The following is a 12,507-nucleotide window of genomic DNA, read 5'->3' as shown; positions in this document are numbered from 1 at the left end:
ATCGGGGAAATCGAGAAGATGTGGGGACTAAAAAAAGAAATAAAAGGAAAGTAGCATTTTGTAACAACGTACATTTTATTGAACCGATAGTCATGTATCTTTCCATCTAGTCTTTAATGTGGCAATAAACCAGGCTTATACAGGCCTAATCATGAATACCTGCTGTGTTCTACAGGGCTACAGGGCTGAAATGGATAATCCAGCGATGGTCATTCTCATGCCGCCTGCCCTGAGAAACAGAGAGGATGTTCTCTTTGGGAATATGCCAGAGATATATGACTTCCATAACAAGTAGGTAACTAGCTGTATATTCCCTTTCTTTATGAGTTCCCCTTACAAACAGACTGCTCAGATGCTGTTGCATTCACAGTCACATTGTATTTCTCCCTTAACCTCTTTCAGAATTTTCCTACACAATCTGGAAAGCTGTGTTGGAGCACCAGAGCGAGTGGGGCTTTGTTTCCTGGAAAGGGTTAGTGAATCAATTGTTGTATTTAGAACAGACTTCGTAAGCCGCATTTTCCCCCTGATACTGAGCATTCCTCAGCTTGATGCTTCCTATATAAAATAACAACCGCTGGACACTGTATTTATGGGAGAGAGACAAGGTAGGTGAAGTAATATCTTTTACTTGGCCAACGTGTGTTGGTGGAAGGTACAAACTTTTGAGCTACACAGAGCTCTTCAGGTCTGGGGGACCAAGCAGAGCATCTGAGCTAACAATGTATTGTGCTCACATGTCCAGCAACATCTGGGGGAAAGCAGCAGGCTTGGCAATAGGCCTATCTACTGTGTAAGAATCTCCTAATTTTAGGGAGTGACTCTTATTTCCCATCTATCTGGTTGGTTTTTTTTAAATATGAATTCTTCCAATTTGCAAGTGAAATAGAAGCTAAGACGGGCATTTGGTGCTCACCTTATTCTGCCTTACAGCTGTCATAAGTAAGACGTTCTAGAGTGCATATATTTTAAAATTGATTTATTTATTCTTCTTGCAGCGAGAAGATTTTCAGATGTATGAGAAATATTGTCAGAACAAACCTCGGTCAGAATCTCTGTGGAGGCAGTGTTCAGAAAGCACCTTCTTTCAGGTATGCTAATTATTCATGTGCAAAGCATACTTCAGCGTACGTGAATTATTTTTGCAAAATGCAGCATTCATGTCCTTAGCATTGCAACCTTATTCCCCATTCTATACATGTGGGAAATCCCCCATTAATATCAACCACAGTTACTTGAACATATGGCGTGTAGAATAGTAAATTATTGTGCATCCTATTCATAGATTTCAAGGCTGGATAGAACCATTGTGATCATATGGTCTGAACTCCTGTGTAACACATGCCAGAGAACTTCACTACAATAATTCCTGTTTGAACTAGAGCCTATCTTTAAAAAATCCAATTTTGATTGAAAACTTGCCAATGATGGAGAATCCTGCACAATCCTTGGTAACTTGTCCCAGTGGTTGATTCCCCTCACTATTAAAAAATTGTGCCTTATTTCCCATCCAAATTTGGCTGGTTTCAACTTTCAACCGTTGGATCTTGTTATACATTTGTCTGCATGTTTACTTTATACTATTTCTTTGTTACAGGAATGCCAAAGAAAATTAGAACACAGACTTGGGCTGGATTCCTATTTGCTCAAACCAGTACAACGTTTGACAAAATACCAGTTGCTTTTGAAGGTATTCATATGTCTTTTTTTAAAGCATAAGGAACTGAGGGGAGGTCTAGACTAATGGATATTCACTAGCCATCTCCAGGAATGCTTAGGCCTTAAATCTGGGACATTGGTGGTGGCTGTTGGAGAGTTTTAAATTCTCTTTGATGTCTGGTGTACACTGAGGGCAACACTCAAAGCACTGTACTACTGAAGCCTGAGAATGTCTTGTTATTACTGCACCTCTTAGCAGCTTCCCCAGGAACAGAATTGCAGACTTGTTTGCTGTTCTCTTCACTTACGTGGCTGGTGACTTACTGGATCATTCTTAAAATTGCAGCAGTCCTTAAGCCCTTATGCAGAGCACTGTTGTGATGTCTGAAGAAGGCCTGACCATTTGAATAAAGGGGGAGGAGTTGCTTAGGTTTTTTTAACCTTAGAAATATCAGGAATATCAAGTCTTACCTTCCTTATTTTTGTTGGATGACCTAGAAGTGTAGCCTGGAATCTTTTTCAGCCCTGAGTTGAACAGACATAAATTCAGAATATTTAATAAAGCGAGCTTTTTGGCCAAGTGTTCTTTACTAAATAATGTTAAAACTGACTCCTCCTTTTAATGAATCAGGTTTCGCTTCCTTGGTATCTTAGTTCTTCAGCTTTCCAAGGTAGACAAGACCTGACTTTCTAAATCAGAAACAAGGAAAAAAACCCCAAATACCTGTATTTATTTTACTGTCAGGAATGCTTTACACAGCGTGAACAAAGCCACCCATCCAATATCTCCCTCTCCCTCTGCCCATCCCCTTGACCTTTACCTTTAAACCTGTGATAGGCTCATCTGAATACGGCTTAGCCTTGGCTTCAAAACTGAGAAATTCTATGAGGAGAGAAAATTCCATATTGAAGGAGGAAACAAGTATTTGTAACAAGTTATTTTTAGGAGGGAAAAGGTTGTTTGAATCTGCTCAGTGATATGGAATGAAAGAATCCTGCAGGAAATGGAACTATGAGTAGATACGATGGTCAAAGAAGCATGATAAATGCAATTTACCATATTGGCATGTCTACTTTTTCTTAGGTATTTCTATGGCAGCCATCACCATCCTAGCTGAGTGCCTCACAGACTTTAGAGTATTTGTTCTTGCAACACTCCTGTGACATAGGGAAAGGCCGTGGTCCCTATTTTACAGAGGGGGAACCGAGGCACAGAGACACTAAGTGACTTGTCCATGGTCACACGGGAAGTCTATGGAAGAGCAGGCAAATGAACCCAAGTCTCCCAAGGGCCAAGCTAGCACCCTAACCACTGGACTATCCTTCCTCTCAGGTGGGGGGATGTACATACAAAGTTATAACTGAGAGAGAGAAAGAGATCGGCTATATAATGTAACTTTGTATGTGTCTATATTATGGATAATACAATTTCTAAACACTGACACCTTGGTTACTCACTTACTGCCTCTGTCCATTGTTAAAGGTTTTCATCTATAGTTATCTGGGGTCTCCCACTGTTAGGATAGTCTTCTGTTTGGTATCTTATTTTAGCCGCTGTTCTATGACTCTCTTTTCCTAGAATATTATTCTCTGATGTATGAAACCTATTGTCTCGGTTGCATGTCCTTTATTTATCACAGCAGCAATATCTTCAAAGAACTCTGGGAGGTTAGTTGAATATGACCTCCCCTGAACCAACACTGACTGTCTTTAATGAAGCCCAGAAAAATGCTGTGTGTGAATGTGGTGCTTATGTGACACCTTTTCCTTACAACAGTGAATGTATTTTAAATGTTCCATTTCCCCCAAGATACAAAATAAAGGATACACTGGCTTCTGAATTATTGCAATTTCATGGGCAATGTAGAAAATGTGTTAGATTCAAGTAAAACCACATAGCCTTTGATTTCTAATTACAGGAGTTGCTAAAATACAGCACAAGCTGTGATGGAGTTAAAGAGTTGCAAGACGCTCTGGTTGCAATGTTGGATTTACTAAAATCAGTCAATGACTCTATGCATCAAATTTCAATAACAGGATATGATGTAAGTACATCTGGGTAATGAAAAACCTTTTACTCCAAAGTTCTGGGCATCTCAGTGGGAATGTCCAAAGAGACAGGGAATGAATAAGAATCAGGGGGTAGCCGTGTTAGTCTGTATCTACAAAAACAACAAGGTTTTTAAGGTGCCACCAAACTCCTTGTTGTTTTAGGGAATGAATAGAATCTAAAGTGAATAAATATGATGTTAAAAAGTATAGTAGACAAGACAGTTACAAAATGAATAGGATGGGAAAACTCTTCCGGGTGTCGATCTTTCCTCTAATTGCATTAGTTGGGTAAACACTTCCTTTTTTTGTTTACATGCAAAGGGCAAGTTGCAGGTGCAGTCCCAGAGCAAAGCCACTTTGTGGCACAATCTCCGTTTCCCTCCTGGTTCACCCAATAACTCACCCACTGTCAGGGCTTTTTCATAGAATTTCCCTCTTGGGGTCTAATTTATTAAATCCTCCTGAAACACCGCTCAAACCCTTGTCCTTCCTGAGGCTTCAGTTCATGGTTTCTTGTTCCCTCTAAGCAGGGAAGCTCTGCTGGTCCCACTCCAGACCCTGGCTTCTCCAGAAAGTCCTTCCCCTTGGGTATTTCCTAGGTTCAAATTACTCCCCCCGTGAACTTGGAACAGGGTATTCACTGCCCTCTCTCCTTGGCTGTGTATCACTCCTGATAAGTTTCCACAGCTTCCCAGTTCTTCCCCCAGTGGACCTCTTCCCCTTGGAACAGGGCAACTACAGCCCTCCTTCCTTGGTCTGTGCGTCACTTCTGGCAATTGGCCCCCATTTCCAGCTTGGTCTGCTGATCCTTCTAGGGAGACCTATTCTTAGAGCAACCAGGCCTTGGGACAGGGTTGGCTGGCCCTGGGCCCCACCTGCCCTTAAAGGGGACAGACCACCCTGTTACAGGGCATGTTTTAAATTTTTAACTGGTGATTATTTATTTGCTGTGTTATTACCAGGGGGACTTGAGTGAACTTGGAAAAGTATTGATGCAAGGATCGTTCAGTGTTTGGGCAGGACACCGGAAAGGCCCTACAAAAATGAAGGATCTTGCCAGGTTCAAACCAATGCAGAGGCACCTCTTCCTGTATGACAAAGCCCTGGTGTTTTGTAAGAAGAGAGAGGAGCATGGAGATGGATATGATAAAACCTCTTCATACAGTTTTAAGCATTTTTTGAAAGTAAGGAAAACCTAGTAACGACGGGAAATTGCATTTATGTAATAAACAGGCAGCTTTCAGAATTGGGAAAGTATTATTTATCTAGACAATAGTTCTCAGCTATTAACAGTCACGATGTGCATACCATTACTGCCAGCCTAATGAAAGAATCTTTTCTGATTTTAAAAAGCCACAACGTCCCTTGTTCTCCAAGCACACAATGGGCAACACCCCAAATTAGAATCACAGACACATCTTTCATTTCAAAGATCAGATGACACATGTCAGTGAAATTATGTCCTGGGCAAGCCATGCATGAGGGACAGGGATGTGCTTTTGGGAAACACGAGTCTGCTCCTTCCCTTAAGGATCAGGGAAATTGTAGTCCAGCCATGTGATCCTGCTGAATTAAAGCTCGGTCTGAAAGCCAACAGGGATAATGAGGCATCATCCCAAGCTTCTCAATCACTGCCAAGGCTTTGAGGCCTCCTGGTAAGACCAGTCCCTGCTGAGGCAAGAAGACAGCAAGGCCAGGCCGTCTCTGGAATCCGTTCTTAGGCCAGAGCAAGGCACCCTGCTCTTGCACCCTCTGATTCCTGGAAATGTCTGAGCAACGGCTGCTAATCACCTGACTTCCCAGTTGTCTGTGTAGTTGGGTCGGTAAGTAGATGACCCCTCTTCCTCTCTCGCTACCCTCCCTCCTTTGGCAAGGATTAGTTGCTACTAAAAAGGTAAGTTTCAATAAGAAATAGCATAGAACAGAACTCAAGGGGTGTAAACAGCTATCCCAAGGCACCTACAGACCCTGCTGTCAGCAAAGGTCAGAGAAACCCCAATCTATCATTCTCCTGTTTCCTGCCTTTCTTAGGGCCCATTGTGCTCCAGCTTCCACGATGCCCACAAGTGCTAACCATTATCAGTGAAAATGCTATTGCTGTCCCATTATACTGAAAAGCACCCACCCCATTAAGATGGACCCTTTCCATGGGCCTCCCAGTGCATTCCATGTGGTAAGCTCCTCCAGGCAGGGGCCATGTTCTCCTCTGGGCCAACACAGTGCCCAGCCTCTAGTGACTAATAATAATAATAATGTGTGTGTGTTTTAGAGCCGAACAAATCTGTATTTAGAGGATGAGCCTCCATGTCAGGAACTCCCACTGACATGGATGGGCTTGGAGAGTTAGGCCCTCACTCTATTCAGAATCTCTTTAAATATGTTATGCTCTCTCAAATCTGTTCAGCTCATCGGCACATTAGCAAGTGCAATGGGAGACCAATAAATACCGGGCCATTTATTTCAATATTTGTTTGTTTTTCCAAACATCATCTTTTTGTTTCTTGAGAGCTTCTCTTTCCTTGTAGGAAAAGTTCCTAAGTGCTTTGATAGATTCCAGAGTGGCTGCATGGGGAATCGTTGTTCAGAAGAGAAAATCCAGGGTTCAGCCAGTCTTAACATTTGTCTGGGTCTGCTTCACTTTCCAGCTGTTGTCTTGCAGAGCTGAGTGATCTGTGATAAAAGAATTATTTTCTTTTCCGTATTGGTGGCATGAGGGGCAGAAATGTGTTTCTGAAGCCCTGGATTTGTTTGATTAGTGATAGTATTGAATCATTTTTTTGCTCAGGAAGAATGTTTTTCAGAGATGTCTAGTTTAGGAAATCTATTTAGTGGAAGCTGTGGAACTGAGAGATCTATCAGAATAACTTCATTTGAGAGCTGTATATCTGTAAGACTTGGGATAATATTTTAAGTACTTTTCTGAGAAGAGTTGGTTTAAGACTATTACAGTAACTTACTCCTGGCTACTTTATTCCTGATTCCAGTAGTATATAATCTTCTAGACCATCACTTGTGGCATCTGAATGATATTTGGGTAAGACTGAGAACATTCGTTTAAAAAAAAAAAAAGAGAGAAAATTTAAAAAAACAACCTTGCAAATCCCTATGCCAAAATACGCACAAATAATAGAAATTGAATCATTTGGGGAAAAAATTTCTCAGCTCTTGTAGTATTTAATTATAAAAAAAATGGAGCTAGATCTGGCTTTTTGCAGCATTCGGGCACTGTATGGGTTTCTATTTATCTCGGTGTGTACTGAGAGTACTAACTCCTGTGCAGCAGGTTTTAGTGAGCACGGTTCTTGAACACGGGTATTTTTATATACACACAGTTGTAGGGGAGCAAATGGAGGCTGGGTTGAGGCACCTTTGAAAACTTGACCCTGTTCTTCAGTGCAGGCATGCAGAATTTTGTAAAACATCAATTTGCAGGTCCAGTTTGGCACCGAGCCAGTGGAATATGACCCAGAAAAGAGACATTAGATAAGACGTGTTCACTGATATTCCTTTTCTGCATCCAGGGGTAAATGCTTTCTCTGAAGTTTGCAGCGAACTCTGGGTATTTATACCCAAAAGTGTTTGGAAATTGCCTGCAGAAACGAAGGAAGCTAATTAGCAACTTCCTATTTCCTCGAGGACATCTTTCATAGTTACGGATAATGGTGCCAACATTTTAAAAACAGATAGGAACAGAAGGTTTACCCAGGTGGCCTAATTTGTATGTTGTCCCTTTCATTCAGACAGAAAGCTGTGTGTGTGTGACGTATGCAACAAAATACATCATTACTAGAGCTGGTTTGAAACACTACATTGCAATGTTTGCCCTTTTTTGACCATCTAATTATTAGGTGTCAATTCCTAGCACCTTGTGCTGTAAAAGCGATCAAGAAGCATGTTAATACACTTGAGAGGAATAAGCCTGGTATTAAAATATTGCTTAGTATCCGTTGCTGGTGAGGCAGGAATCTAGTGGTATGTTTACGAGGTAGGGCAAACGCTTCCTTGGCGGCTAGACCTCTCTCGGGTTTTAATCCTAGTTGAGTCACTGGCTCTGTTTGTCTTTGTACAAGCCACATGATCTCTTTGTGCCTTGGTCACCTCCAGCCAAATTACCAAAAGTGGTTTTGGTTTTGGGTGCCCGGCTTTCGGCCTGATTTTCAGAGTTGCTGAGCTCTCCCGGCTGGAGAATTTGGAGCCTGCTGCCCAAGGTAGCTCAAGATGTACATCTCTCCCCCTCTTCCCCCCCCAGAAATGTTGACCTTTCATGGTAGACCTGGGTGAAAAGCAGAACTGCGCTGAAACTTGGATGCTGTGTCTGAAATGAGGAGAGGGTTGGGGTTATTTTTTAAAGCTTCTCCTCAGTGGGAAGTTGATGCACAAACTGTGGCAAAGGCCTGAGACTCAGGCCTATGATCCCTCTTCTAAATCACTCCCACTGATCCATGAATGTTATGGAAAGTCCCCAGAGGGGCACTGGTAGCTCCAAGAAACCTTCTATAGATGTTACAAACAGTCAAAGCAAAACGCTCAGTTTGAACAACTGTAGATAACCACTTTCAGTCACTACTGAAAATAAACATTTTTGGTGAACTTTGTTAATTTGGGGCGGGGTGGAGGAACTAGGGGACTGTTTAAGATGAACACAATGTGTGAATTCATGGTAAAGGTCTGAAAGACATTTGGTTTTCAGATTAGACTAAAAGGACATGATTCTTTTAAAACAGATGAATGCAGTTGGAATCACTGAAAATGTGAAGGGGGATCATCGAAAATTTGAGATCTGGTACAGCGGACGAGAAGAGGTGTACGTTGTTCAGGTGTGTGATTTTTAAAATGCCATGTTTGATTTTTATATCCTCATAGTGCTGTTTAAAATGGTGGATATTCAGCTAAGAATTGCCTGTCTCTTTGTGAACTGGTAACTCTGGCTGGCAAATATGTGTGGACCGTTTCTGTTCAGCTCCCTCGCTGCTCTATTAGACTGATAATGGTCCAGTAGATTAATAGAATAGGTTCTTATGCTGCCTTTGTTTAGTGGCATCTGCAGTGGGCCATGCTTAAGATTAAGAACATAAACTGCATAGTATAATGTTAAGAAAATCCCCCTGTGCTAAAGGAATATTGTGGAAACTGTAACTTAAATCAATAAACATTGATACTAGTGTTGGTCTTGAACCGGCTTGCAGCCCTCGTTCCCAAGCTCCTTCGCATCTTGCCAGACAGGCTGCCTTGGAGCTAAGGTTCCCAGGGAGTGTGTTTCCCAGCCACCTTTAATCGATACCCCTTCCAAAACACACGGTCGCACTGAAATGTCACTGCAGGATGTGACACATCTTTCTTCCAAACTTTTGATCTGTATTTTAAGAGAATTTTATTAACTTTCTGGGTGAAATCCTGGCTCCATTGAAGTCAATGGCAAAACTCCCAATGATTTCATAGGATTTCAACCTATATTTCCGGCTGTATATCTCTGGGTGTGTAGGTCGAGTAGTGGAGACAACATATGCAGGTTGTTGTGTCTGATCACAGGCAGCAAATCCATAATTATTAAGGTACTCTAAGAAGAGGACTGGATTGCTAACTGGAAACAGAGCCTTTCGTTCCTGTTCAAATCCAGCGTTGGACATTAGTTAATCTATTCAGTGGCTTTTATGAACGAGGTCATGGAACGGCTACATTATTTAATAAATGCGTGAGAAATGCACCATTGCTGTTAGGTAACAGAACTGCTTTCCATGTTAGGTGTTAGGCTGTGGCGTTGATTGCACCAGAAATTGCTATTTTCAGAAGCTCATCTATAAAACAAGCGCTCTTGGCCTGACCGCATCTCTTCCTAGATATTTTGGGTTTTTTTCTGGCCATTTTTTAAACAAAAATGTTGAAAGAAAATGTTTGGTTGGCTTTATATTTACTTGAAAATCCAGTTGTAAAAACACTGAAGCTTGGTATTTTGAATGTGTATGGTGTTGCCTTAGAATTCTGAACCAGCTCCATTTTTCACATTGAAATGTGGGAGCTGATTATTCATAAGCAGGCTTTGCCTTTGGGTGTTTTAGAAAAAGAGTCAATGGGACATGCCCATGTACTTTTGACTGCACCCCTTGTGTTGTGATGAGCTCTACATGATTTCCATTTACAGTACAACCTTTGCTATCTGAATGTGATGGAGAACTTTAAATAATTTTGGAGAGTCAGGAACATTTTCAATATAATTAATAGTCATCAGAGGCTATAACCTTGCTCTGGATAATAGGGATTTTTGGATAATTACAGTTTAGATAACTGAGGCTCAACTCAATTTTATAACGGGGGATTCATAAAAGCCACCGAATTTCAAATCATTCTCCTCTTTCAGGCCCCAACAGTAGATGTGAAGATGGCGTGGTTAAGTGAAATGAGAAAAATTTTGTTCAAGCAGCAGGAGCTTATAAAAGGTACATTTGAACCATTTCCTGATGGTGTTCACTACAGCAGAACCTTTCTGATGCTCACATTGCAAATCTGCAAACCCAATCATTCTCACCAGAGAAATAGCAGCTTCACTCCACTTTTCACAAAAGATCAAATAGCTGACGTCTCCTATTACTGATACTTCATTACTTTTAAGAAAAATATTATAGTGCATATAGGAGCATAACAGGCAGTATTATTATAAGTAAAGGCAAATTACCCTTGTCGAAAATAAATCAGCATTATCCTTTTTTGATGTCAGCATCTTGATATTTTTAAATTTCGTATTTGTTCTCTTAGGCCCTTATTCAGCAAGGTACGTCAGCACCTGCCTTATTTTAGGTACATGAGTAATCCCTTGACTTTAATGGACTTACTTGCACGCTTACAGTTGGGATGCCTACTAACAGACCATGCTGAATCAAAGACTAACTCCCCAATTTGCAAAAGTTGGTGATCCAACTAATCTGCAGTTATCAGTGCAAATTAATGAGGTTCTACTTTGCCTTAAAAAAACACAGAGCACTGATTTGTGCAAAAAATCTGATGTTTGAAGTAACACTTTGTCTGTTTGGAGTGGGTGATGGCTCTGAGTGATTTAACAAACCCCACGTTAAACTAACACAATATTTGCGACCTACTCATAGTTGAGAAGAAACCATCCGGTGTGTTTACAGACCAGATCCAACTTTCCCCGCAGCTGAGTGATGGGTAAGTCAGATGAGCTCGGCAGATTTGAAAAACAAAAATAATGATCTATGTTCACTATTTAACATACATCTGCAAATCCAGAGCCTTTCGGGCACTCTCTGGGTGAGCTCTGCGCCCCCACTCTGGTCCCCTTATGCCATGCAGAAGGGCTGGAAAAGTGGAGAGGGGCCCTAAGAGCCCCATATCCAGCCGGAGAGGATTCCATTGGTGCAGCACTGTGGAAAAGAGCCGTAAGGCTGCCTCTGGAGGGAGCTCCTTGCATGCCCTGGCATAGGAACACAGCTGGCGGCAGGAGGGGCATGTTGGGGATGAAGCTACAGCATGCAGTGCTGCGGTGGTGCTGGGCAGTGCTGAAGAAGCTACCATAGCTTAGAAAGGACCCAGAGTGGCTTAAAGCCAACCCCCTCCCCTGAGCTGTGAATTCTGTGCTGTACTTCTTAGAGGCTCAGCATAGAATCTCACCCTCTGTTTAAAACCTCCACAGGAAGTCCATATTGGTTGGTGCACAGAACTCCCATAGAAACAACAGCTCTGAGTTTCGCATGCGTAAGGACATTTCCTATAATCTCAGCAGTAGGGTGTAGTCAGAAGAAATCTACAACTAATATGGTGCTTGCGCTTGGAGAAGCAATTGCTTTAGCAGTGTCTGTCCCGTCCCCCCGCCGAACCAATACAGACATCGAGATTATATGCCATTATAGTCATTGATGTATTCAAAAGCACCTTGAAGTACCTGCTTAGATCCTTGGCTTGCCAAACTGAGCAGACTTCACCAATATTTGAAAATTAAAACAATGACATTATTTCTTTTATACGTTTCAGAAAGCAGCATAGAGCCTCCATAAGCTCAGAAGAAAATGATTCTGAACGCACCAGTCCTGTAATGTTGGATAGTATCAGTTCATCCCCACAGAACAAGCCAAACCAAAGTATGTACAAGTTTGCAAGATCTTTCTGTGTGCATAATATTACACTGCAGTGTGTTATATTCCAAACCAACAGCTGAAAAATATATCAGTTATTTAAACTAAGGCCCTAAGTAACATATTTTCTTGCAGGTTGGTCTAGAATGTCACAATCTGTGGAAATCTGTGAAGGGCTTGAGGACTGGTCCAGCAATTACCTTTCTAATTGCTCAGACACAGAAGAAGAAGATGGGAGCCAGTTGGTTAGTGATGCCTATAAAAATGGTTTATTTCAAAGGCACTAAATAGTGTGTCTGAGGATATCCACTGTAAGACTTCTCTTTTTGTTAAAATCTGTATTTGCTTATGCCTTTTGTGTATTGGTGTATGCAGTGTTGTAGCCGGGGTGGGCCCAGGATATTAGAGAGACAAGGTGGGCGAGGTCATATCTTTTATCTGTTGGTGACCTGAAGAAGAGTTCTGTGTAGCTTGAAAGCTTGTCTCTCTCACCAACAGAAGTTGGTCTAATAAAAGATATGACCTCACCCACCTTGTCTCTGTATATTGAATACATTTTGGTTAAGCTAGCTCTTGAAAATGCCCCCCTAAATGTTACATGTGCATATGAACCCTAAGTGGGATGTGGCAAACGAGACAAAGGATTTCTGGGGAAAATGGACACGGTTGTGCAGAAAGTGATAAAGAATGAAAAGTCATAATTGGAGCTGAC

General features: G+C 41.6%; 1 protein-coding gene across 1 annotated transcript in view; it reads left to right on the top strand.

Annotated features, from left to right (window-relative positions):
- The window catches only part of MCF2 (MCF.2 cell line derived transforming sequence), an 82,105-nt gene extending 70,023 nt beyond the window's left edge, over positions 1 to 12,082 (top strand). The window contains exons 17-27 of the mRNA XM_026652975.1: positions 176 to 291; positions 403 to 472; positions 999 to 1,091; positions 1,598 to 1,690; positions 3,579 to 3,704; positions 4,674 to 4,895; positions 8,436 to 8,528; positions 10,067 to 10,145; positions 10,809 to 10,872; positions 11,695 to 11,801; positions 11,931 to 12,082. Of these exons, the coding sequence (XP_026508760.1) occupies positions 176 to 291; positions 403 to 472; positions 999 to 1,091; positions 1,598 to 1,690; positions 3,579 to 3,704; positions 4,674 to 4,895; positions 8,436 to 8,528; positions 10,067 to 10,145; positions 10,809 to 10,872; positions 11,695 to 11,801; positions 11,931 to 12,082 (1,215 nt within the window). The remainder of the gene's footprint in view (positions 1 to 175; positions 292 to 402; positions 473 to 998; positions 1,092 to 1,597; positions 1,691 to 3,578; positions 3,705 to 4,673; positions 4,896 to 8,435; positions 8,529 to 10,066; positions 10,146 to 10,808; positions 10,873 to 11,694; positions 11,802 to 11,930) is intronic.
- The last annotated feature ends 425 nt before the right edge of the window (positions 12,083 to 12,507 follow it).

Source organism: Terrapene carolina, unplaced genomic scaffold (genome assembly GCF_002925995.2).
Source record: "Terrapene carolina triunguis isolate 2854851 unplaced genomic scaffold, T_m_triunguis-2.0 Scaffold131, whole genome shotgun sequence".
Lineage (NCBI taxonomy): Eukaryota > Metazoa > Chordata > Testudines > Emydidae > Terrapene > Terrapene triunguis.
Note: the sequence above shows the minus strand (reverse complement) of the source record. Positions and strands in the feature narration are given on the sequence as shown.